Source organism: Doryrhamphus excisus, chromosome 7 (genome assembly GCF_030265055.1).
Source record: "Doryrhamphus excisus isolate RoL2022-K1 chromosome 7, RoL_Dexc_1.0, whole genome shotgun sequence".
NCBI lineage: Eukaryota > Metazoa > Chordata > Actinopteri > Syngnathiformes > Syngnathidae > Doryrhamphus > Doryrhamphus excisus.
The window spans coordinates 11921442-11948089 of NC_080472.1; the positions used below are offsets into that span (position 1 = coordinate 11921442).

A 26648-nucleotide genomic window follows, 5' to 3' on the forward strand; every position below is an offset into this window, starting at 1 on the left:
TGTGAAGCAGCAGGTGTGCGTGGTCATTACCTTGTTGTAGAGCTGCACATTCAGTCGGTTCGTTCGTGATTGTGCTTTCCGTCTCTCTGCTGCACGCTTGTTTTGCACCTCAGGAAGAGTGTCGTACATTCTGGACAGCGACAGAATATTCAAGGCAGCAATAAGTTTCAACAAGGATGCAAAAACGCTACAGCGGAGTGGTGCCAGGATGAAGAGGCAGTCAGGAAAAGTGCATGGTGAGGGGTTTTACATAGAATAATACATGGGAAAAAAAATAAAGCAACTTTTGCCTATAGCACAGGGGTCTCAAACTCAATCTACTTGGGGGCCACTGGAGCTAGGGTCTGGATGAGGCTGGGCTGCATCAGGTTTTCCAAAAAAAAAAAATGCATTTATTAAAAATAGAAAAATGAATAAACTTTGCTTTGGTTTCGATTTTCTACAAGAAAAGCTCTGATAAAACATTCCACTGTTCTCAAATATCTTAATTTTGATTTTTCTACACAAAATAAGATGAAAAATAAATAAACAAATCAAGAATAAAGAAAATCAATCAATCAGTAATAAATAAATATAATAATAATAATAAAAGGGCAAATAATAAAAAGTTAAGAAAGCACATATAGTTGGTGGGTAGACAAATGATTCTTTTCAGATTAAAATGAACAAAGCATTATTAGAGCCCTGTAGACATGACAAAACACGACTATAGTCACATTTATACTCTTTTTATTTACAACATATTGCGCAACTGCAGGGTCTTGAGACACATGCTAACTCGCAAACTAGAGAGCTAGCGACCTAAACGGTGGCCTTCAAGTTATTTCCTTTAAACTTAAATAGCCAAAAACGTACCACTTCCACACGGATAGGGAGGATAACTATTAACAGTTATTTAACCTTTAACATGAACATGAATCAAATGTAATAATTTTTTCTGGGTACATGATACCATACAGCATCCATATCAAACTTGCACGGGCCGCACTAACATTAAACTTTCATATCAAGGCGGGGGCCTCAAACTAGTGTCCTGCGGGCCACATTTGGCCTGCGGGCCGCGTGTTTGTGACCCCTGCTACAGCAGGTCATTTCTGGAACCTAAGTTCTGTGCTAAACGAGGGACCACTGTAATGCTGTAATGATACCAATCCTACCGTTTGGTGCGCTGCATCATCTCCTTCCAGGGAACAGCCCTCATGAGTACTGCAAGCACACAAAATGCAAAGATCACTCACACCCTACCACAAAAAGAAAGGCGAGTTAGTTTTTTGGGGGGCGTGGCCACACCTCCCGGTCGTCCAGTCATCTTCCTCTCCTCGGCGTGCAGCGTCAGGATGTGCAGGCGCTGCCTGGAGCGGCAGATGAAATCAGGCCGATGTGCAGCCAGAGCCTCCTGCAGGTGGCGCCACACAAAAATAAACAACAAAGTCTTGGACACAGCAGACCACCAAAGGCTCACCTGCAGGGACGTGACAGCAGTGGTTTTTAGTCCAGGGGGCGGAGAGGCGGTCTGCTGGTGTTCTTGTCTGGGACGCAGAGGTTCCCTCCACAGCTCGCTTCTCCTGTAAGCGTCGTACCACACCGTGCTCGGTCCGGGGACCGCCTCCTCGTCCTCCTCGGGACAGTTCTCCTTCCTGGCCTCGGCGCCGAGGTCGTCCACGGGAATGAACCAGGACACGGCTGAAAGTAACGTGACGTTCAACTATTCAGTCACAACAAGATAATAAAATATAGGATTCAAGGCTGAGCTGGAGCCTATCCCAGCCCATCCTGTACGCCAGCCAATCACAGCTATGCACGTACATTTGGGTTTAGGCAGCACGCAACTCTTCCTTTGCTTCTGCGAGGACAGCTGACTCCTCGCAGGTCGGCCCGGTGAAGGGAACATAGTTCCCACGTCTCTGGTGTGCAGGCGCGTGGCGTTGCTGACGATCTCCAAATCACCTGAACGCAACACAAATGAAAAACATCACACAAATTTTTTTTTTTAAGTCTCAGAGCCTTCACACGAACACTCACCTGCTTGGACTCCTCTGCTGACCACCTTGGCGGCCATCTTGGAGGTTCTGACATAGCTGGAGGAGGATGACTCGGCTGTGACCTTTGACCCACAAGGTGACTTTACACAACAGGAAGTGACAAACAGGAAGCGTGGCGTGCGGAGACAACTTACGTTGGATTCTTCGGTGCCGGTGGTCTCGGCCTGTGAATGGAAGCCACGCCCCTCCCACTCGCCCCTCTGCTTGCTGATGCTGCCGTACAGTTTTTGGAGGCCTGAGGGCCTTTTCAGGGGTTGGACTCGGTGGATGCCGAAGGCTCTGATGAGCCGGGCCGTGTCCACAGTGGACGTGGACCTCGACGTGGAGGTGGTGGACTCGTCTCTGTCTGCTGGACAGAGGTGACGACTCTGCGGGAACGATGTGGAGGTGAAGGGGGCGTGGCCAAGCTCCTCTGGGTGAAATGGCCACGCCTGGCGAGGAGGAGGAGGAGGACTTTTTGAAGTGGTGACGATGCTTCGCTCCGTTTCTCTGTACTTTCCTCCTCGACGCTGTCCTCTTCCTCCGCCCCCCTTTGGTGCCTCTGCGTCGTAAGGAGCCCTCGCAGGTCGCTCACTGGCGCCCCTAGAGTCCAGGATGTGGTCAGACAGGCGCTGGAGCTGCTCCAGGATCCACGCCTCCCGGTCTGTGATCACAGGCCAAGGCGGGTCCACACGTCCAATGCCGCTCTGAGGATACAGGTCCATGTCTCGTGTACTCCCTGGCCCCACCTGGACTGGGTCCATCTTGGAGGCTTCTTGCTGGGTCAAAGAAACCCAAGGTGATCTTTTACGTCCTGTCACGGCGCCACCTACAGGAGACACATAACACCGTAAACTGGAACGTTTTTCCTTGGAGCGCCAGCTGGTTAGCAAACTCGGAAAAGGGGGCGGGCGGCTGGACGTAGTGTGTATCAGGTTTGGCGCCCGCATCACCTCGGTGCTCCTCAGGTGTCCTCAGAGTAGACGTGTGCTGCCTCTTGCTGTAGATGCCCTCAGCATGTTTGATGGCCACGCCACGGTCCAGACCCGGGTCCTCGTGGCCCAGAACCTCGCTGCTGAATGGCGGGGGGATGGCGTCGTCAGAACCTGGAGAGGAGACACGGGGGGGTTGGGGGGGGGGTTGGTGTACGTTACAGAGCAGCAGCTGCTTGAAGCTGGAAACATGATCACAGCCTGCGGGTTCATTAAAGATTCACTGGGGTGGGGGGTGGGTGGGGGGTGAAGCTTACCTGTGTGGGAGCTCTCCATGGTGCTGGAGGAAGAGGCCATGTTGGTGGCTTCAACTCGAGGCATGTAGAAGACCTCCTCTGCGCCGCGAGGCTTGTAAGGCTGCAGGACGGGCGGCGCCGCACGGCTAGCACGGCTAGCACAGCCATCCCGAACTGACACAAAAAATGGAAGCAATATTTCCTTTGTCCATCAGGCGAAGTCATAAGATTGTGGAAAATACGGACACACGTTCTCGTTATCCAATGAAAATGCAAGAACAAAAGTGCCTCATGGCTAACATCCTACCTGGCGTTTCTGGCGTCAGGCTCCTGCTGCTCATGTTGCCGTGCGGCACAGTGAAGATCTCGGGAGGCTGAGCAGATGGCGTGGCTCCCCGAGGAGGTTCTGAGGGGGGTTTGAGTGGGACAGAGGTCTCAGATGCCGCGGGCCCCCGCCCTATTGGTCCTTTCTTTTCGTTCCACTCGGGTGGGCTGGACAAGCCGACGCCTTCGTCCGTGCTGCTGACTGGTGAGGAACGTTTCAGGGGGACGAACCTATCTTGGGTGGGCTCAGCTGAGAGGTGGGGGTTGTGGAGGGGGGCAGGTGCTACGGTTTTAGGGGAGATGGTGAGATGAACGTGTGAGATGTACCCGGGTTGGACAGACGGTTCAAGGCTGTACGGGATGGTGGTGTCTTCAGTGCCGCGGCGGGGCACAGAGATGTCCTGGAGGGACGACTCCTCACCGCCATCTTGGAGCTCTGAGAGTGAGGGTGGGGGAGGGTCCCATCTCTGGTGTGAGACGTTGCTGGGGGGGCGACTGCTTGGTTCCAACACGCCGCTTTCACTCGCCGACTTCCTGTTGCTGACGTGATGGTCTGTACTTCCTGTGGCGAGCTCGGCCAGGAGGAGGGGATCCGGCGGCGGAGGCGAGGCGGAGCGCTTGCGGGCCGAGATGTTGATGGACGTGTGGGCCTGGACGTTTGTCCGGGCGAGGCACACGCCTTCTCTTGCGGCGATCTCCTGTACGCGGGCCTCCAGGTCCACACGCTCGGGTTCCGGAAGGACAGGGGTCCATGCCCTGGTCAGATCTGGCAGATGCTGCGCCGCCGCGGCTGCCACGCTGGATGCCGGGGTGGTGTCCGTGTCTGTGCTGCTCTCGCTCTGGGGGGGGCAGGGGTCATAAGGTCAGCGTGAGGATGGAACCATGTGGTCGGCTGCACTGCAAAGCCCAAACATGCTTCAGCACACACACAAAGGTACCTTCAATGTGACGGCAGACCACAGCAGGCCTAAAGATTAGCATAAAGTTACTTTCATATTAGTCACAAGAATAAGATTGGATTTTTAAATAACTTTGGCGCCAAACAACATGTCATCTTAAATCCTTACGATGGGGTAAATTACACAGGCCGTTTGGGAGGGAGGCGGCAAATCCAAGATTGGATTCTTGAGAGAGCTAGAAGAGTCTGGAAGTTCTAGAATGCTTTCCTTGCAGGTTATCATGTGTGCATACAAGTATATGAAGAGCTTGCAACCAAAAGGCGCTAAATCCATTTTGACTGATTTCGAGAAAATCAATGATTTTTAACTACGCACATATCAATCTATATCATCAAGTCTATATTGCAAATGAAAGAGCTATCAATATAGGTCATAAAAATGCATGCTATAAAAATCCTGCACACACCATGTATTTTATATTTTTTTTTATTAATTTTTTTTCGGATTTAGCGCCTTTTGGCTGAAATAAATTTGAAGTCACCTTTAACTTCTTCAATGGCATTGTTGTAAAAGAATGTAAGGTGCTTTAATGTGCTATGCTAATAAAATAATTACAACACAGAAGCCATTCTCAACATACAATACAAAATAATTATTATTAATTAAATTAATAAAAATTTGATTAAAAGCAGTGCTCATATTTGACTGCACCATGAAGGTGACAGTGACAAAAATCATCTCATTACAAACTCTTTACATTGTATGTTTTCTAGTACAAGTAAAATAATGTTTCTCATGAAAGTTGGAGGTGTCAAGGTAGAGACATGCCTTTTATGGCGTAAAAAAAACTTCCATGTTACAGAATACTGTAAAAACACAATTTGTGTTCTCCTGAATTGCATAACATACTGTAACTATCATACGTGTACTTAATGTACACAAACAAAACAGGATGCGCACTGATACTGGCTTTCTGTATATGTGCAGTGCCAATTGTATTCTTCTCTCTGATTGGTCAGATTATCAATAGGTGGGAAACTTGGGCCAATCAGAATAAAGAATAAAGAAAGGGATTTAGCTCCTTTTGGTTGAAATCTGAAATGGAAATAGCGCCTTTTGGTTGAAAGCATAAATTTCGTATCACTTTTTTTCATATTTTTAAAAATGATTTCAAGACCAAAATATGTGATTTGGATACACATGACAGAGGTCTATTAAACTCATGAAAAACATGCAACTTAGTGAAAATTGGATTTAGCGCCTTTTGGTTGCAAGCTCTTCATATACCGTATTTTCACGGACTATATAAGTCGCACTTTTTTTCATAGGTTGGCTGTTCCTGCGACTTATAAATGGAAAAAAACTGTTTATGTTCCATAAACACTGGACACGTTCATAGTTCATATTGTTGTTACTGCTGGACTACCCAGCATTCCTTGCGGGCACCTGGAAATGACAGTTTTAAGTTATGTGTTAGCTTTAGTTGTGTTGTGTTAGCATATCTTACACCTATTCAGCCTGTTCTCTATTCTTTTATTGTTACAACTTGCCTTCCAAGAGGACGTAATGTCTGTTTTGGTCAAGTAGTTAAAATAAATCATTTTGGTCTTATACTCCAGTGCGTCTTATGTATGTTTTTTTCTACCTAATTATGCATTTTTGGCCTTGTGCGACTTATACTCCGGAGCGACTTATAGTCCAGAAAATATGGTCCCCGCATAAAATGTGACTTATACTCCAGAGCGACTTATAAATGAAAAAAGTGTTTATGTTCCATAAACACTGGACACCTTTTGTGTTTATGTTTATTTTTTGTGTAGCTGAATAAGCATTGTGTTAGCATATCTTACACCTATTCAGCCTGTTCTCTATTCTTTTATTGTTACAACTTGCCTTCCAAGAGGACGTAATGTCTGTTTTGGTCATAAAATAAATTACCTGCAAAAAATGCAACTTATACTCCAGTGCGACTTATGTATGTTTTTTTCTACCTAATTATGCATTTTTGGCTTTGTGCGACTTATACTCCGGAGCGACTTATAGTCCAGAAAATATGGTCCCCACAAAAAATGCAACTTATACTCCAGAGCGACTTATAAATGAAAAAAGTGTTCATGTTCCATAAACACTGGACACATGTTTATTTTTTGTGTAGCTGAATAAGCATTGTGTTAGCATATCTTACACCTATTCAGCCTGTTCTCTATTCTTTTATTGTTACAACTTGCCTTCCAAGAGGATGTAATGTTTGTTTTGGTCATAAAAATGTGACTTATGTATGTTTTTTTCTACCGAATTATGCATTTTTGGCCTTGTGCGACTTATGCTCCAGAGCGACTTTTAGTCCAGAAAATACGGTATATGTATATGCATACCTCAAGAGGCCCCCTTTAAATATTCTCTATAAGCCATCTGTGTGATGGCGACTGCGCACATGCAACCAACATGGCGTCATGTCCTCACCGTCACAAACCGGTTTGCCAGCATCTCCGCTTTAATGTCGTCAATTCGCTGACGATCTTGTTGGTCCAACTGCAGCAAGTCAAACTGGCCTCCCGACATCTTGAGCAGGAACCTCCCTGCAAGGTACGGTAAGCATCGATTGTCATCTTTGCTCGCCATCCAACGTCACTAGGCTCCATGGATGGGAAATAGAAGAAATAGAAGAAGACTCACGTCGGTGTTTGTGGTCGTCCTGGTCAGTGACGCTGCCTGCCGGGGAGTCACTTTGCAACAGTTTGGCCACCCTGACCGTCAGCGACCTCTGACTGCTGCCGTCACTCATCATCGCCTGATCTGAGTCCTCTGGGATGGGTGGTGAGAAGTTCCTCAGTCCCGGATCGCCCGGCGTAGATTGCTCCTTTTCTGGCATGTCTGCTGGTGAGGTGGGCTCTTTGGGGTTCATGGCTGGGGGGACCATTAGTGGCGGCAGAGGGGCGGTGCTGTCGGGGGGAGCGGCGCTGCAGCCTTCTGGCTCGGCCCGCCGGCTCGGCTGGGGAATATTGCTGGGTGTAATCCTGACACCAGCTGGAGAAATGGTGAGCTTTGCGGATGATGTCACTCTCTCCTGAAGGACCTGAAGGACAGAACCTTCTCTTGGTTTCTCTGAGGAGCGAGCTCGGGGACCTGAGCTCTCGGACCTCTGAGGTTCTTCCTGGCTTTGCTCGATGCTGCAACTTGCTGGCGATGGAGAGTCCAAGTTGCGGTTCTGGCTGGACTGAGGTGTGGTGGCGCAGCCTTTATCGGGGTGGGGGTGGTATGCTTGTTGGAGGGTGTCGCAGGATGACGAGTGCTCTCCTTTAGAAGGGCTGCCAACTGAAATTATAGAGGTGCAACATTATATGTATCTGTATGGTCTTGATTTGAGTCCACCATGAATGTAACATTAAAGACGGCGTCTCAAGCAGCATGCAAAACTGTGTTTTCATCTTTATTATGCAAATTCCGGATCAAATAAGACGGTAAGTCCCACTTATACGGGATGAAAGTCATCTTTGCATTTGAAGCGGTTAGTTCCACGCAAATCAAAGGATGGATTTTCCCATCATGGTGACAGGACTAACACCTTGACGTTCAGTAGCACGCTAAAGCGTCTCCGCCGCTTCTTTACCTTCAGACGGCTGGATACTCTTTGTTGGCATCCCTCCGATGGAATCTTTGATGGTGCTAAGATCTGTAGGAGAGAATTCGGGCTCCCTGATTGGTCCTCTCGGCACAAAGGCGGTCAAGATTGTGGAGGGGGACTGATTGATTCCAAGGTTGTGGAGATATAACTGCAAAACAACCAAGCAGAGTTTCTTCTCTCAGGCACTTTGATGTTTCTTTCAAAATCTTTGATGTTTGATATACTTTTAATATAGAACCTAATAAAAAAATATTAAATAAAAATGTAATGTGCTTTGTGTAGAAAGTAACAGTCAATTAATTAAAACAAAAAATATGTGCTTTATGTTTTTACCGGAATTCGGTCTTCGATGTTCAGCTCTGCAGGTTTGGGTGGCGTAGTTGGCTTGGAGGACCAGCAGGGGGCGTGGTTATCCGCCTCTAAGCTGACAAGAGAAGAAGCAGCTCCAAGCGATGCACCCAACTTCATCTCGCCGTTATTGTTGCTCCGCTGGGAATTTGTGAGCAGGTCGGAATCCAGTGATACGTCGCTGAAGAGGCTCATGTGGACTGGTGGTGGGCTCTGACGCTGGCACGCCCCCCCTTCATCTTTCTGGTCTGTCGTGACCGCCGTGCTGAGGCAGGAGGAAGCAGACACTTGAGCTGTGGGATTTTCCTTGTTTTCATCCATCCGCCCCCCCTTGTTTGGATCCACAGAGCTGTTCTCTGCAACGTGTGGTGGCGGTAAACCTTTGGCCCTCTCAGTCAGGATGTGGTTCAGCCTGCCTGACACGGCGTCGTAGGCTTTCTTTTTGGGCGACATGCCAGAGAAACCCTGCAGAGCCAGGGTATCGAACAACGGCGTCTTGCTTGAGCTCTGACTTTCCCTCCAAGCATCCACTTTCTGTAAGTAGTTGAGACTTGGAAGAGACTGGACTCTGGCCGAGGTCGTGGGATCAAGGCGCTGGTCTGCCTGGGGCTCTGTGGAAGCTGGCGGTGGAGACGTGGACCGACATGAGCGCTCATCACTGGACCGGATCACCGAGAGTCTCCCTGACTTGAGCTTGGCGCTGGACTTGAACGGGACCTTCAGAGCCCCTGGTGTGGACTGAGACTGCGGCAAGAAAGCCATATGGAACCCTTCCACACCCGTCTGGTTGCCTGAGCACCACAGGCTTGGCTCCATGCTTGTTGAAGGGGGGGCACTCTCCTGATCAGTTCTGCTCGCGTTTGTCCCGCTGTCAGACGTCTCTGGTGCATACGATGTGACCGCTTCCGATTCTTGCGGGGTAGAGCTGGGAATATGGCTGCTCCCCCCCTCGCTTTGGGACAGCAGCTCTCTGAACAACATCTCGCTGACCATGTCCGGCTGCGTGCTGCGAGACCCCGAGGTGATGTGACTCAGCTCGGCGGCTTCACCTGGAGGACGCCCCCTTGTAACACCGCTGGCGTCAATGCTGCGGTGCCCTGAAGGGGTGGATCTCTCCAACTGGCTGCCATCGACAGCGTCTGCTTTTGCTTTCTCTTCTGCTGCGTTGTCCTCTGAAGTTAAAATGAGCTGCAAAGGCGAACAGCAGCCGCCGGATCCGCTCTCCGAGGCCAAGGTCTCCTGGGCCAAAGGGTGCTGAGACAAAGAGGCTTCATTGGACTCATGCGTGGTGTCCTCCACTGGTGGAACGCCTGTCCTCTCCGATGCCATGAAAAAGTCTGGGAACACTCTACCAAATCATAACACATTTTTTAATCGCACTATTCACGCTTTTGAAATGAACTAATCATGATTAATCACCGTGTGCAAAGATGTCTGAGACATGTATGTATTTTATAAACAGAAATATGAGCATGAGCAATGAGAGGTTGCGTTCAAACACTCCATGTCATTTAAGTTGAATTCACCTTTTGATTATATTATATATCATATCATATATTATATTATATTATTCATTCATTCATTTTCAACCGCTTTTTCCTCACGAGGGTCGCGGGGGTGCTGGAGCCTATCCCAGCTGTCTTTGGGCGAGAGGCGGGATACACCCTGGACTGGTGGCCAGCCAATCACAGGGCACATATAGACAAACAACCATTCACACTCACATTCATACCTCTGGACAATTTGGAGTGGCTAATTAACCTAGCATGTTTTTGGAATGTGGGAGGAAACCGGAGTACCCGGAGAAAACCCATGCATGTCGAGGGTGGGATTGAACCCTGGTCTCCTAGCTGTGAGGTCTGCGCTGCGCTATGCTATGCTATGCTATATTATATTATATTATATTATATTATATCATATAAGACGGTGCAATTGATGGCATCATCATGCAAAAAGTGCTTGTTATGTCCCGGGCTGACATGAAGAAAGTATTCTGATTTGTGTGCATTATATAAACCACTAAGTGTAATGATTATGTTTTACATCAAGAGTGAATGACTGTTAGTGATAACAATACCCACCTTTTATGTTTCCTTATTTTTCTTTTTATTTATACCACACACATGCATAATAAAGATGTTGTTTAGATATTTGCAGTTCAGAGTGTCCTTGAATGCACCTCGCACGAATGAGGAATTGTTGTTTCGAGGACAAATGGAGATAAGTGTTTGTGAGTTGGAGATACATATGTATATAGTGTTGAAACTGCACTGATGTTGGTGAGTTCAGGTCAGAATAAAGCTATGCCATCATAACAAAGAGGCGTGGCTTGTCATGACGCACATGTTAATGATGTTAAAAATTCATTCATTCATTTTCTACCGCGTTTCCTCACGAAGGTTGCGGCGGGTGCTGGAGCCTATCCCAGCTGTCTTTGGGCGAGAGGCGGGGTTCACCCTGGACTGTTCGCCAGCCAATCACAGGGCACATATAAACAAACAACCATTCACACTCACATTCATACCTATGGACAATTTGGAGTCGCCAATGAACCTAGCATGTTTTTGGAATGTGGGAGGAAACCGGAGTACCTGGAGAAAACCCACGCATGCACAGGGAGAACATGCAAACTCCACACAGAGATGGCCGAGGGTGGAATTGAACCCTGGTCTCCTAGCTGTGAGGTCTGTGCACTAACCACTCGATGACCGTGCAGCCCAATGTTAAAAATGTTAAGGTAATTAAATAATTGAGCTACTGCTGTCACTGTGTTATTTTTGACAGCCCTACATGACATAAGAGTACATGTTTGTATATACGATATAGTAATGGAAAAAAAATAATGACTGAAAACGCAGACTTTTACCTTAAAGGAAGAAATTCCATGTCGCTTTTGTGTAATAGGGAATATTGAGTGGCATTGGCTTCTCCTGCAGGGTTAGCTGGCAGCAAGGGAAGACTCGGAGACAAATTGCTGTCCTGGAACTCTAATCACACAGAAGACAGAAACAATCACACGCAACGTTCCGGTATGGATTTAAAAGTGTCCTACCTAGGTGTGAATGATGTCCTCTTGCACTGGACTGTTTGACATTCATGTGACGGACAGGTGGTAGACTCCCCACTTTGTCCACTTGGGTTGGGCCACAAGACTGACTCATGTCTCCATCTTTTGTCAGCTCAGAAAACTCCAAGTTGGTTTCTTGGCAAAGACACAGTTGCAAATGTATAAGAAACACAGATGAAACCTGAGGCAGGGCTAGTCTACGTGTCCAGGCAGTCGTTGCAATGCCGGTTTAATTCTCTCCTTAGTATTAGTGCCACCTACAGTGTGCAATATATTACTTCTGCCCTCTGCAGCCGATTAAAATCCAATCACATTAAAATATTGTAAGCTATTTATGTGACGCCCTTACTTTGGTACCCCCTCACAGGATGTGCTGTTATTTTTGAAGACCGGAAGTGTGTTTTCGTCGCTCGTCTCTTCACAAATTTCGAACAAGCTACCTAAACACACACACTTCCGGCCTTCAAAATAACAGCTAATAGCTTACAATATTACAACCGAAAATAAATAACATGCACTCTCCATCTGGCAATGAAACAGTCCTGTTGTGTTTGAAGCTTCCGCTTTTGTCAGACGGCTGTAGAATGTTTGTGTTTGAACCGGTGGACAAATGCACTCTCTGCATCATAATGTTGGTATTTATAAACCAACATGACTAGTGGTACGATATTTAGCTACTTTATCATTCCAAACGCTTAAAACATCACGGCCCACCGTTTACGAAGTGGTTTGTTTGTGAGATATGTTCCAGACAAAAGCAAAAGGCAAACCCTTCGGCTGTCAAAACAATCTGACAAGCTTAGCGGTTAGCTTACAGCAACAGGTTGCTAATGCTAAGTAGCATACTAAAACATAACATTAAAAAGTGCCCCAAAGTTTCCACGGCGTGTAGTACATTTTATCTTTATTACGTGGGGCATAAACTTGATGTCAGACAGATGCTAACGGATGCTAGGCTGGAACGAAGCTAAGTTAGCTTCGCCGTTCGCAACCTAGCATAAGCTCGCCGCGTTTGTTGCTAGCTCCTTGTTGTGTTACAGGAACAAAGATGACCAACCGTGCACCATCGACGAGTAAGGTGGCTTATATAGCTGCAGAAGTTACCTTTTGCAGAACAAGACTCCGGTTATGCTTCTTGCTGTCTTTATGTTGCCGCCACAAGCAGCGCGCTCCTCCACACTGCGGTAAAGTTACAGAGATATTCACAGATTCGAACTTCCGAGTTCAATAGCTCCCAAATGAATGATTGTTACACAGCAAATCGTACCTCTTTCCAACCGTGGCAACACAGACAAACAGCTACAACCCAGCTTTTATCAAACCGAGCCGTCTTGTGTGCAGTCGGACTAAAATCGATCTCTATGAGAAGCCGGGGACCGTCTACAAAGGTTTTCTTCTTCTTCGGTATTATTGCATTAATTCAATGTTGCCAACTCCTCAGTAAAAGAGTAGCTATAGGCTGTACAAGAAGTCGCTAGATGACGTAATTGGTTATTTTGCTATTGTGGTTCTTTTTATTATTGTGCTTTATAATTATTGTGGAGAATAGTAAGAGTAACATGTACCTTCAATAGGTAAAAAAAATATATATATATATTTTTTTAATATATATCAATATATATCAAAATAATAATAATGTAAATATATATATATATTTATATTATTATATATATTTTTAAATATATATATATATATTTAAAAAAAATAATATATATATTTTTTCTTTTTTCCATCACTCTAAATAGGATGGAGAATGCCTGAAATAAATACAGAAGTTTGTCAGTTTTTATGACCTTTGCACACCAAAGGTCAAACAACACACAGTATGCATGGTGGTCTGTAGGTGTCTGGCCAAGAGTGGCCTCACACTCTCACACTCTCACACTCTCACACTCTCACACTCTTACACTCTTACACTCTTACACTCTTACACTCTTACACTCTTACACTCCATAGCATGCAAATGAATGACATTACAATAGAAAAGAAAAATTCTTGTCACCCCCCCACGATGCCGCCATCATGCATCATGCCTACACACCCATTCTTCTAGCATGGTTTGTGGCACCCATGCGAGATAAGCTCCTGACTGAGATGTCAACCATTTGGTGGGACCTCCTGATGTCCCGTGACCCGCGAAGGGGGCACATCGATCAAAGAATGACCTCTCCAGACACGGTTCCTAACTGTCCCAGGTTACAGATAGCCTCCTGCTGTGCCCACTGTCCTTGACGGGACAGCAGGATGTACTCGGATACAAAAGTTGAAGCTCTACAAAAGGCCTTAAAGTCATTCACACAATGTGTAACCTACATTATACATGTGAAATATCATTTTTCCATCACATCCTATTAAATGCAGGTAAGAAATATTGTTGCATAAACAAGAAGACTATCAACATGTCTTCGTTCTGTTCTCCCAGACAGACAGACAGACAGACACCATAAACACCAACACTGGGACCGGGTTACTTGGTGCGGGGCCTGTAACACAAGCATCAGGGACTTAACCACTGGAAAACAATTAACAGCAAAGAAAAATCAAAACACATAACATGCTATGGGTGAAAAGGGACAAATACTTGTCACAAAAAGACAGTAACAACATAAGACCTCACACTTATTATGGTGTTGCTCGATACAGTAGTGTAGAGTCAGTACCAGTATGACCCACAAACGTCTCATAATGATTTGCTGTTGCTCCTACTTGGTGAAGATGAAACCCCTTTAGGCGGAAGCAATCAGAAGAATAAAACATTTTTACACGGTCCCTGGAATGCTGATTCGGCTTCTAATCGAGATCGATTTTGGTCAAACTACACTCATGACGGCTCGTTTTGATAAAAGCCGCTTTGTAGATGTTTATCTGTGTTGCCACGGTTGGGAAAAGGTACGATTTGCTATGTAACGACTATTAGTTTGGGAGCCGTTACCGCAGTGTTTGGTCGCTGGGACATCTGTCAAGATGACCATAACACGTCTGGCAAAAACGTCTCGTAAATGTCTATTAAAAAGATAATCAAATTTGATATTTCACCTAAATATAACCACATAAGTACCGTTTATTATTTTGTGTGTTTACATAAAAGCTGGGACGATTTTGATTTGTTTAAAAAAAAACGTGATTTCGTCTGTGATGCTGTTCCGACAGATGGCGCTAATTAGCTTGTTCACTAGTTACAATGCGCAGTTAGAAAAAGCCGTAGAAGACAGCAGACGAGCAGGGGGCGGGGGGCATACAGTGGAGAGGGTGTCTTACAAATAGAGGGAGGGAAAAGGGGAAAAAGTGGCCGACAATTAGAAAATCACACAGTTAAACGGACAACCATTAAAGTAAGCACGGCGGCGGGAATAAGAGTCAAGCGTCAGCAACATGCCGCGAAGAAGAGGTGTTGTCAAAAGTAAGTAAGTCACCAGTTGTTAAGTTTCATTTGCCGGGAATGGCAGCGCTCCTTGCGAAAAGCCTGCACCGAACCGACATCGCCGTGACTTTATCTGAAAACGACGCGTCATGGTTATGGCTGTCTTCCCCTCAGGCCGCCCTCCCAGGCTCACATATGGAGAGAAGCAACCAGCTATTCGCAGCCAAGTTAGTATCTGCACGTTTACTCTGTAAAGCACTGCACTGGGATTTAGAACCAAAGTACAAATGTATTTCTATTTGTTCTATAAAGTGACATATCAATCCAATCATACCTGTCAATGTGTTCATTTCAAAAGGAAAATTGTCCCTAGTTTATGTCTGGCAGGTTGCTGTGTATGAGTGGATATGTCACGATTGTCACTGACTGTACTGGAGAGGATTGATTGGAATAAAAGTTTAAAAAAAAAGGGGGAACATTGGAGTTGTGGCAACGGAATGTATAATTCACAATTGTGTCGTGTTTGAGGCCAGTACGTCTCAATGTGTGTCAATCACCTGGGACAGTTCAAGGGGGGCCAATTCATGGCGGCCCCCGAGCCAGGGGACCTCATTCCATTGCCAATTGGCGTTTTTGTGCCGCCATCACGGTTCCAGAGTGTCCACATACGAACTGCTGTAAAAACGAAAGTGAAAGTTAAAAAAAAGTGCACTCAGTAGTAACAGTATCCTATTTTTATATTTTATCTTATATTATTTTACACTTTATTTATTTATCTACTTTTATTATTATTATTATTATTTATTGACTTTACGTGGATCAGTGGAGATTTCCTTGAGGGAATCCCAAAGGGATTAATAACGTATTCTGTCTGTCTGATGAAGGTATAATTCAAATTATACTTTGTACTGAATCAGAAATTTAATTTGAGAAAACAATAAAAATGCATATAACAAATTACAGTAAATTAAATTAATTTATGAAATTTATTAAATTAATTAAATTATTTTATAACAAAATAAAATCTATACTGATATGTAATAGTAAAAATTTGTTTTTTCCAAAATGAAAAATTAAGTTGTAACAAAGGATAAAAATTGTTTGCAGTCTTTATGAATTATATTTTTACTTTGTATGAATGCAGTTTCTTTCTTTGTCTTAAGGTCAAAAATGTATTTCCAGTAAATCTAAATTTATGGTTTCAACCACATCATGAATTTAATTTGAGAAAAACTAATACATTTAGGTGTAACAAATTACAGTCATTTTTTAAAGTTGAGCCAAAGTATCATTTTTTTTAGCCTTCTCTTTTTTTAATGTTTACAAAATGTATGTAATTTAGACCACCGTTTCCTGCTTTAAAAAAATGTTAGTTATCCATTCAACTTTTGACTATTTACCGTAACCAATTAGCCTAAAGTGCATGGTTTTGGAATGTGAGAGGAAACCGGAGCGCACACACACAGAGAACATGCAAAGCAGGCTAGGGGTCGTCAACCTTTACCATCGAAAGAGCCAAGAAAATAGCCTGGAGCCCCAAAACGGCTTATAAACTTTGAAAAGTCTTCAAACATTTGATCTGTTCCAACAACATAATTTCGATTTGATAGTCATATAGCTGCCTTCCTCAGACCATCGGTGCCAGGTTTTCCCAAGATATCTTATCCCTCGCATTCTTTGCTTGTGTGTGTGATAAAAGCAGCTGAGAGGTTCCGTTCCTGCTGATGTCGGCACCTTTTCTATGTAGAAAATAACACTTTTTACTCCTGGCAGGAATCCTTTCTTTCTGACATATCTGACTGCTGACTATACATTTTTATCTTTGTGTTTCTTTATCATGCATAACGTCCAATACTCATCCAATACTTCTGTACAAGAGAGGAGAAATATGATCTCAGGGAAGAAGTACATTTGAAACACTTCTATGCTAGGACTACGTTATGCTAGCCATAGCATTTCAGTATGTGGAATCAAACTATGGGATGTATTGAGTAAGGACCTCAAACAATGCACAACGATGAGCCAATTCAAGAAACAATACAAGCAGTTGATGTTTGCTAAATACAAGGATGAAGAGTCTTGAACCAGTCATGATGTGCTATATATATCACTATATTGACACTTACTATGGTACCCATTATGGCATTGGATGCTCATATCACCGAGTACTTCGGTACATTAAATTAAATTAAATTAAAATATAAATAAAAAATATATTATAATTATATATATATATATATATATATATATATATATATATATATATATATATATATATATATATATATATATATATATAATAAAAATAATAATAATTAATTTAAAAAAAACCTTAAACTGTATTATGGAAAGCAGGAAGTGAACAAATGTAACAGTTACTGATTGTAAAAGTACCAGATGGAGGGGTAGGATTTAATAAGCTTTGCTTCTTCCTACTCCTTTTGGACATGTGGAACTGGGAACTGATTATGGGATGCATTCAATTGTAATCTGATGCATGTTCAAATGAAATTAAACCATTACCATTACCATACTTATTTAGCGGACAGCATGTAGCTCCACTTAGCGAGTGAACAATGGAAATTGAAGAGAGAAGGGGAGAGAATCAGTTTTATTGCAAATGTTAATTCCAGGAGCGGTATGTGTTAGAAAATAGACATTTTTTTTATAGCCGTATCAATTATTCACACTTTTTGGCCACTAGAATGGCGCTAGCTGGGATGGACTGTCTTCACCCTTTAAAGCCGTAGTCTGAACATGACTGTATTGCTAAAGCAATGCACAATGTTTAACACTAACTCCTATCTTAGAATTCCGTGTTTGACATGACAAGTGGACCATCTGCAGCTTCCTTCTTGGACGCCTTGACCTTTCGATTCATGGGTAAGACCAGTTTAGCAATATATGGAATAGCCCCAGGAAGTGGAGATGAGATGTTTGTCTTTGTCTGTTTAGCAGGTTTACATTTTTTCAGAAGCTTTGACTCCACCCTGGACAGTGACATGAATTCTGACAGTGATGATGATTATGATGAGGATGAAGAGGAGCGGTTACATCTACACAGTGTTGGCCGACATCCTTTAGAGCCCCATCCTCGAATACGACAACTCACTGATGAGGTAGACGATGAACACATTTCTCTTGCTCTTCTTTAATAGTATTACCACATTGGTCACATCGTGTCCTGCTCACTGCTTCCAGGAAGCGGAGAAACATGCAAAACAAGCAGCTGAAGAGCAGCAGCAACACCAGAGTAAAACCGAAAGGAACAAACGAAAGAAACTGGTCAGTTTTTTTTTTTTTTTTTAAACCATGACACAAACTGTGAACTTTGTCAACAATCTCCTGCCAACGCTTCTCTTTGTGCCAACAGCGCAAAAAGGAGAAGAAACGCTTGGAAAAGGAGAGCAGGAATATTTCAGCTGTAAGTCCACCTATAAGAGCTTTTCAAGGGCAGCAGAAGAGGATGTTGTTCCCTTTTTGTGTCTACTTCAGGAGGCGGATGGAGATGAACCTCAGGAGGCCATGCATCTAATTGGCGCACAAGCTCAAGAATCTCTTCCCAAGGCCAAGAAGGAAAACAAAGTGACCTTGACGAACGACGGCAGCGATGAACAGGAGGAAGAAGCTACTGAGATGGCTGCTGATGAAGAAGCCCAGCAGGAGGAAGAGGTTGGTGTGGATTGCGTTGTTCTTGCTGGATCTACAGCGTGGTGTTGGTTTTCACCTCCTGGTGTCCTCAACAGGGAGTCAATCTGGATATTTCAGGTGAAGTAGTTTCAGATGAAAATTCATCAAAGTCAACGGAGACACCTGACGCTCCAATGGAGACTCCTCATTCTCCAAAGAAGGAAGACAAAGAGGTTGGAAGTTTTCCGTTATTTTCCTCATCTGCTTCAATGACTGTCCTGCTGAATAGTGCACTAAAGTTATATTTTTGACCTTGAGTGGCTAATTAACCTAGCATGTTTTTGGAATGTGGGAGGAAACCGGAGTACCCGGAGAAAACCCACGCATGCACGGGGAGAACATGCAAACATAGGTCCATAGGTATGAATGTGAGTGTGAATGGTTGTTTGTCTATATGTGCCCTGTGATTGGCTGGCCACCAGTCCAGGGTGGACCCCGTCTCTCGCCCAAAGGATAGGCTCCAGTACCCCCCCCCGACCCTCGTGAGGATAAGGGGTAGAAAATGAATGAAAACTTTACTTGTTAATTTGGGAATTTTGACACATTTTGACAAGTGGTTAGGGCGCAGACCTCACAGCTAGGAGACCAGGGTTCAATTTCACCCTCGGCCATCTCCGTGTGGAGTTTGCATGTTCTCCCCGTGCATGCGTGGGTTTTCTCCGGGTACTCCGGTTTCCTCCCACATTCCAAAAACATGCTAGGTTAATTAGCCACTCCAAATTGTCCATAGGTATGAATGTGAGTGTGAATGGTTGTTTGTCTATATGTGCCCTGTGATTGGCTGGCCACCAGTCCAGGGTGTACCCGCCTCTCGCCCCAAGACAGCTGGGATAGGCTCCAGCACCCCTGTGACCCTCGTGAGAAAAAAGTGGTAGAAAATGAATGAATTATTGTGAGATCAGTTAAACAGACAAATAAATACATTTATACATTTTCCGGTGATCCCATCTGGTCCTTTTGTAAAAGCATCCTAACACTTTTCCTCTCCTCTCAGCTGAAAAGAACCGATCCCATTGCAGACGACTACATCCAGAAAAGTGCAAAGCTTGCAGGTTCCTGCCATATTCACGTCACCGTTCACATGTGAATGAAAGCAACCAACAACAACAATGCTTCTCCTTGCAGAGTTTGGCATTCACTGGGCGGCCGCCGGACGCCACGCCATGGCGGTCCGATGCTTCACGGAGGCCATCAAGCTGAACCCCAAGGAGCGAAAGTAAGACCTAAAGACCAAGAACCATGACGAGCCAAACCGCTGACTGCGGAGATGTTCTACCTTGCAGGTTGTTTGGAAATCGTTCCTTCTGCTACGAGAAGATGCATCAGTATGACAAGGCTCTGAGTGACGCCGAAGTCGCTCTCCTCATGGAACCAAAGTGGATCAAAGGTCTGTTTCGGAAGGCCAAAGCTCTCTGTGGACTCAAGGTATTGTAACTCCTTGTTTCTTCCATGCAAGAGTACCTCACAACCAAAACATCTTGTACTGATGTAGCGTTTGTGTTTATGAAAACCTCTGCAGAGGTACAACCAAGCCTCGCTCGTCTACGCTGAGGTGTTGAACCTGGACGGGTCTTGTCGCGAGGCCATGCAGGAGCTGAACCAGATGCAGATTTCGCAACTCATGGTAAGACCTCCTCGTCTTCCTCCTCATTGCTAAAGTCGCCGATAACGACTACACCAGGGGTCTCAAACTCAATTTACTTGGGGGCCACTGGAGCTCGGGTCTGGGTGAGACTGGGCCGCATCAGGTTTTCAAAAAAAAAAAATGCATTTATTAATAACAAAAATATTTAAAAAACTTCTTTGGTTCCAATTTTCTACAATAAAAGCTCTGATAAAACATTCCAATGTTCTCAAATATCTTAATTTTTATTTTTCTACACAAAATAAGATGAAAAATAAATATTTAAATTGAATTTATGAATTTATTTACAACATATTGCGCAACTGCAGGGTCTTGAGACACATGCTAACTCGCAAACTAGAGAGCTAGCGACCTAAACGGTAGCCTTCAAGTTATTTCCTTAAAATTAAATAGCCAAAAACTTACCACTTCCACACGGATAGGGAGGATAACTATTAACAGTTATTTAACCTTTAACATGAACATTAATCAAATGTAATAATTTTTTCTGGGTACATGATACCATACAGCATCCATATCAAACTTGCGTGGGCCGCACTAACATTAAACTTTCATATCAAGGCGGGGGCCTCAAACTAGTGTCCTGCGAGCCGCGTGTTTGAGACCCCTGGACTACACTGAGTGTGTGAGCGTGTCTGCCATGTTGCAGGAAATGGGCTTCACCCAGGAGGAGAGCATGGAGGCCTTACAAAGCCACAGCACCTTAGAGGCTGCCGTTGACGCCCTGTTCAACGGGGCCAGTCACCCTCCTCCAGGAGGTAAAAATCAAACATGCCACAGTGTTTTAAACAACGTTTAAGCTTTGTATAATCTGCTCAGAGGCGACAGAGGAAGGAGAATGGATAGTCCAACAAGCAAGCAAGCCCAGAACGCAGCACGCCAAAGAGTTGGGGAATAAATGGAAAACTCAGCCTCTGACAAAGAAGTCCGTAAAATGGTAAGTCAACCTAGTCAACCGGAGTTTAATTTTTCCTGTAAAATTACTGAAATGTTTGAAAATCTCTTGTCTCTAAGGGAGGTTTTCCAGATTTGGGTGGGCTGTCTGTCACCGACGGTCACCTACGCCATGCTCTACGAGCTCTTTAACAGGTACAACATTACCTCAATGCAATGGGGATCAGGTCTGGATTAAAACTGGTTCGACATTACATTAGAGCTTTCTTGAAACGATGTAATGGTAGCCATCCGTGAAAGAATACCCACTCACGTAGATATTGGTTCTTTTCTCAGCGTGGGGGCAGTGTACAAGGTGAAGATGCTGCTGGATCAACAGAGCGCCTTTGTGAACTACGCCAGGGAAGAGGACTGTGTCGAAGCCATACAGAGATTTCATGTATGCTTGCACAACAGTAATCAACAAGACTTATTTCAATTTAAGACCCATTGTCGAAAAGTAGGGGCGGTCTAGTGGTTAGCGCGCAGACCTCACAGCTAGGAGACCAGGGTTCAATTCCACTCTCGGCCATCTCTGTGTGGAGTTTGTTATTATTATTATTATTATCATTATTCATTTTCTACTGCTTTTTCCTCATGAGGGTCGCGGGGGTGCTGGAGCCTATCCCAGCTGTCTTGGGGCGAGATTCGGGGTCCACCCTGGACTGGTGGCCAGCCAATCACAGGGCACATATAGACAAACAACCATTCACACTCACATTCATACCTATGGACAATTTGGAGTGGCTAATTAACCTAGCATGTTTTTGGAATGTGGGAGGAAACCGGAGTACCCGGAGAAAACCCACGCATGCACGGGGAGAACATGCAAACTCCACACAGAGATGGCCGAGGGTGGAATTTAACCCTTAATAATAATAATAATAATAATAATAATAATAATAATAATAATAATAATATTATTAATAATAATAACAATAATAATAATAATTATATTATTATTATTTTGCCTAATAATAGTTGTTGTTAGTAATAGTATACTATTAATAAGTATAATAATAATAATTATTAGGCAATAATTATTATTAGTATACTATTAATAAGTATAATAATAATAATTATTATTAGTAGTATGCTATTAATAATAATAATTATTAATCGTATAATAATAATTATATTATATAATAATATAATAACCACTTGACCGCTGTGCCACAGTAACTATTATTATTATTAATAATAATTAATAATAATAATTATATAATAAAAAAAATAATAATTATTATTATTATTGTGAGAGGGCAGCACGGTCACAGTCGAGTGGTTAGCGCGCAGACCTCTCAGCTAGGAGACCAGAGTTCAATTCCACCCTCGGCCATCTCTGTGTGGAGTTTGCATGTTCTCCCCGTGCATGCGTGGGTTTTCTCCGGGTACTCCGGTTTCCTCCCACATTCCAAAAACATGCTAGGTTAATTAGCCACTCCAAATTGTCCATAGGTATGAATGTGAGTGTGAATGGTTGTTTGTCTATATGTGCCCTGTGATTGGCTGGCCACCAGTCCAGGGTGTACCCTGCCTCTCGCCCAAAGACAGCTGGGATAGGCTCCAGCACCCCCTGCGACCCTGATGAGGAAAAAGCGGTAGAAAATGAATGAATGTCAAAAAGTACTGATTTGTGTTCTAAAAAAAAAGGGAAGGCTCTGCACACACTGAAGGTTTTCTTCTGCAGGGGATGAAGCTGCACGGGTCTACTCTGGTGGTGCGATTCCCGATGAAGACCAACACTGAACCAAGAATGTCCACGCTCGAGCTCAGTGACCCAGCTCCTCACTGCAGGTCAGGGCGCCTCTCACATTTCTCTCACCTGAATCTAATAATGTTGACACTAGCAAAAACTCAGACTGGGGGCACATGGAAATGTTTTGAGAACAACATAAAGCGTAGCATGGCATCTCATCCAGGCCACCTCAGTCCAGGGCTCGACAATAACGATGTAGCGATGGCCCGGGGCAAGTAAATCCAATCAGTGATATTCCCGTCGGGAATGCACTTTGGCATGCCATACTGCCAAGAGTTTTTTTTAAAAGCGGTTCTTGTTGGGTGTTGGTAAAACACGGACTGCGTAATTCCGGTGGGAATTTGCAAACCAATCCTTGCAAATCTTGAAATGGACCAATCAGAATCGTTTATTTAGACGGCGGTCCACGTTTTACCCACACCCGTTCTTGTTGGCGATCAACCAATCAGCGATGGTTTGACTAGGAAAACATCTATCATGGCGTCCCTGCCAACATGGTCTAATTCTTCAACAACTTGTGAAGGAAACAGCAAAAAGTGATGAAGCAGTGCCTCCTAAACAAGTATTTTATTAGCGGCAGCAAATCAAATGATGGCACAGGTGAGTGAATCACATTGCTGTGACAATTTGAAGTGGTCACAATGAAACACCACCCATTAGATCCAATACCAAGTGCTGATTTTGCACAAGCTACAAAATCTAGCGTATCCGTTTCTCTGTGGATTTTTATCACCTTTGCTTCACAAATTATTGTTTGACCATTGAGCATTTTTTTCTGGATTCAAAACACTTTACTAGTACACAAATGTGTCTATTCAATAATGTTTCATTGTGGTGCACAACTTATAAATATCACTGCTTACTACGACTACCATGTGTAAGGTAGTATGGCATGCCATGTTAACATACATCTCCACTATTTTTCAGACATTCCTCCAAATACAAAGCGTCAGTACTATTATCTGATGAATTATCAGCATATATTGATGCTAAATAGATTAAACACTGGTAAATGATAACTAATTTAACATCAGCCTGGGCTGATACCATTGACACCATTGCAATGATATCATTGTAGCAGTCTTTTCATTTTACATGGGGCAAGTTGGGGCAAGTAGTTCTCACCTTAAGGATTCCCCATGGGCAAGTCATTTTTGTTTTTAATGTAGAGCCCTGGAGTCTGAATCAGATCAGGCCATAACAGCTCTTGCACTACTCGTCTACCTCGTCCAAAATAATGACATCTTTCTCACGTCCTGGTGTCGGCGTCCAGCCGTTCAAAGAGGGAGTGTTTTTTCTGGAGGACCACAGGATGCGAGCGGCAGGACTGCACCTTCAGACACGTCCCCGAACATGAGAGCATCGACAAGGACAGAGTCACCAGTGGATTTGGAACGACACACATGCAGACATGAGTCATCAGCGCCGTGGTGATGTCACTGGGTTCTGGACTTGAGTACCCTAGTACTAGTGTCTGAACTGGATTTTGTGCATATTGCATGAATGCTATTGATGTCAAGAGGTTCTTTGCACACAGAATATGTGGGATTAGCAATCTAATCCTCCAGTAATGTTGAATTTTATGAGAGCACCTTATGTTCGTTAATTGTCTGAGTTTGCTACTGTAGTTGACTTAATGTGCTGTAGATGATCAGTTTGCCACTGGGGGGCAGCAGCCCATGTCGTTTCACTGTCCCTGTTCCTTTTCGGAGAGAGAAGCATTTTCAGGGGGGGAGTAAAGGTCAGGTTTTATGTTTTAAGTGTGAATGTTGCCTTCTTGAATGTTTGTTTTTTTTTTATCCGGAAAAGCATCACAATGCAGAAAGCATCAAACTGCGGGCTCAGTTGTGAATTTTTCTGACCTACTCTGTATTTTCTGTTTGTTTATGAAAGAACTGGCCCATTGTTGGCTCATATTTGATCAGCAAGTCAAAGAGTAAAATGCCCCCCCACTATCACTCTTATGCATGTGAAATGAACACGGTAATTGTCACATTGAGATATTGACCTTCCTTTCTAATACAGTCTCTCGTTGGACGCGTCGGAATAGCGCAAACCCAATTAGGGAACTGATTGCTTTGCTTTCATTTTGCTCGTCATCAGCATCACGGTCAAAAGGGCAAGATGAATGAGAAAGTCTGCTCTTTTGTTCTCACTGTCACTGCTGCTCGCGGAGCGTCCGTCGCTGAGAAATGGATAAGAGATTGTCTCTGGCAATCAGCTGTCGCCTTTGGATGAGGACCACCTGCGGATTAAAAAGACCCCTCTGCCATACAGTACAATGCATATGCATGATGGCTCTTTCCAAGGACAATGTGGGGTTGCTTGGTCTTTGTGTCCAAAGCAAACTGGTAGAAACTGTCAGTGTTACACTTCATGAGTCCAAAGCCTTGTTTCCACCAAGTAATTCAGTGAGTATGCATTTTTCAGTGTTTCCATTATGAAGCGTCAACCCAAACCCCCCCGGGGGGTCCATTGGTCACAGCCATATGCTTCAGTTCGCTTGTGTATAGTCGTCATACTTCAGCAGAAGATGATGGAGGGATAATTTTACGCCAAGTGGCTTGTTTACAGCGTCACATTGTGTCCTATGAGAAGATTGGAATGATCCTCTGTTTGGAGCCTGTGGATGAAACCGATGATCCCATTAAAGCAGGGGTCTCAAACATGCGGCCCGCGGGCCAAATGTGCCCCACAGGACACTAATTTGAGGCCCTCGCCTTGATATGAAAGTTTAATGTTAGTGCAGCCCACGCAAGTTTGATATGGATGCTGTATGGTATCATGTACCCAGAAAAAATTATTACATTTGATTAATGTTCATGTTAAAGGTTAAATAACTGTTAATAGTTATCCTCCCTATCTGTGTGGAAGTGGTAAGTTTTTGGCTATTTAAGTTGAAAGGAAATAACTTGAAGGCTACCATTTAGGTCGCTAGCTCTCTAGTTTGCGAGTTAGCATGTGTCTCAAGACCCTGCAGTTGCGCAATATGTTGTAAATAAAAAGAGTATAAATGTGACTATAGTCGTGTTTTGTCATGTCTACAGGGCTCTAATAATGCTTTGTTCATTTTAATCTGAAAAAAATCATTTGTCTACCCACCAACTATATGTGGTTTCTTAAGTTTTTATTATTTGCCGTTTTATTATTATTATTATTATATTTATTTATTACTGATTGATTGATTTTCTTTATTCTTGATTTGTTCATTTATTTTTCATCTTATTTTGTGCAGAAAAATAAAAAGTAAGATATTTGAGAACAGTGGAATGTTTTATCAGAGCTTTTATTGTAGAAAATCGGAACCAAAGCACTGAAAAAGTTTGTATATTTTTTTGTTTTTAATAAATGCGTTTTTTTTGTGGGGGGGGGGGACCTGATGCAACCCAGCCTTGCCCAGACCCTAGCTCCAGTGGCCCCCAGGTAAATTGAGTTTGAGACCCCTGCATTAAAGAGTTTCTGTTTAATTCTAGAGAACGCTGCTGTGGCCCATTTAATGCTCATTTATTCCGGCTTTCTGTGAATCGAACACGTTCTGCACCAACCATGCATACTTGTTGACGTTCTCACAAAGAATGCATGTAGGCTGACGGCTGGGATAATAGCACCGAGTCGCCTTTGTGGGCCCTGGCTGACAAACGGAACCCTCAGATATGCACACAAACGTCAAGCGGCTTGGCTTGATTTTGCTTTTTCGCCAGCGCCGTGATCAATTGACAAACAGCCAATATGTCATTCAGAAGGTGAG

General features: G+C 44.0%; 2 protein-coding genes across 8 annotated transcripts in view; one reads left to right on the forward strand and one right to left on the reverse strand.

The window, feature by feature from the left end:
- Positions 1 to 26648, reverse strand: part of alms1 (ALMS1 centrosome and basal body associated protein) — a 61488-nt gene that overhangs the window by 2539 nt on the left and 32301 nt on the right. For 2 of the 4 annotated variants that reach the window (XR_009130312.1, XM_058077506.1), the window contains exons 1-18: positions 12780 to 13062; positions 12617 to 12691; positions 11498 to 11647; positions 11312 to 11432; positions 8431 to 9793; positions 8083 to 8245; positions 7149 to 7787; positions 6936 to 7051; positions 3557 to 4412; positions 3271 to 3423; positions 2975 to 3127; positions 2177 to 2850; positions 2023 to 2104; positions 1807 to 1947; positions 1463 to 1683; positions 1291 to 1396; positions 1158 to 1206; positions 31 to 130 (exon numbers count right to left, since the gene is read on the reverse strand). Coding sequence is in view for 3 of the 4 variants with exons in the window: in XM_058077506.1 (XP_057933489.1) it covers positions 31 to 130; positions 1158 to 1206; positions 1291 to 1396; positions 1463 to 1683; positions 1807 to 1947; positions 2023 to 2104; positions 2177 to 2850; positions 2975 to 3127; positions 3271 to 3423; positions 3557 to 4412; positions 6936 to 7051; positions 7149 to 7787; positions 8083 to 8245; positions 8431 to 9793; positions 11312 to 11432; positions 11498 to 11606 (5046 nt within the window). In the remaining variant the exon portion in view is untranslated. Of the gene's footprint in view, positions 1 to 30; positions 131 to 1157; positions 1207 to 1290; positions 1397 to 1462; positions 1684 to 1802; positions 1948 to 2022; positions 2105 to 2176; positions 2851 to 2974; positions 3128 to 3270; positions 3424 to 3556; positions 4413 to 6935; positions 7052 to 7148; positions 7788 to 8082; positions 8246 to 8430; positions 9794 to 11311; positions 11433 to 11497; positions 11648 to 12616; positions 12692 to 12779; positions 13069 to 15430; positions 15549 to 26648 lie in introns of those variants that run through there. The other 2 variants (XM_058077507.1, XM_058077508.1) reach the window with 2 other exon arrangements.
- On the forward strand, positions 14747 to 25846 carry si:dkey-33c12.4 (uncharacterized protein LOC560112 homolog). Of its 4 annotated transcripts, none has more exons than XM_058077536.1 (18): positions 14747 to 14912; positions 15048 to 15100; positions 17684 to 17756; positions 17832 to 17992; positions 18075 to 18158; positions 18247 to 18297; positions 18369 to 18545; positions 18620 to 18736; positions 19558 to 19615; positions 19689 to 19779; positions 19847 to 19988; positions 20083 to 20187; positions 20858 to 20966; positions 21028 to 21145; positions 21223 to 21297; positions 21439 to 21541; positions 22832 to 22938; positions 24174 to 25845. In XM_058077536.1, the coding sequence occupies exons 1-18, from the start codon at positions 14885 to 14887 to the stop codon at positions 24313 to 24315; spliced, it is 1794 nt and encodes a 597-aa protein (XP_057933519.1). In that variant the 5' UTR covers positions 14747 to 14884; the 3' UTR covers positions 24316 to 25845. The 4 variants fall into 4 exon arrangements, with proteins under 4 accessions (XP_057933519.1, XP_057933518.1, XP_057933521.1 ...); XM_058077535.1 differs by having other exon boundaries at positions 17829 to 17992; positions 24174 to 25842; XM_058077538.1 differs by having other exon boundaries at positions 14775 to 14916; positions 24174 to 25846.

Coding starts and splice junctions, on each gene's coding strand:
- si:dkey-33c12.4 (XM_058077535.1), top strand. CDS start 14,885: ATGCCGCGAAGAAGAGGTGTTGTCAAAA. Junction 21,146..21,222: donor ACAAAGAAGTCCGTAAAATG/GTAAGTCAACCT, acceptor CTTGTCTCTAAG/GGAGGTTTTCCAGATTTGGG. Junction 21,298..21,438: donor CTCTACGAGCTCTTTAACAG/GTACAACATTAC, acceptor TTCTTTTCTCAG/CGTGGGGGCAGTGTACAAGG.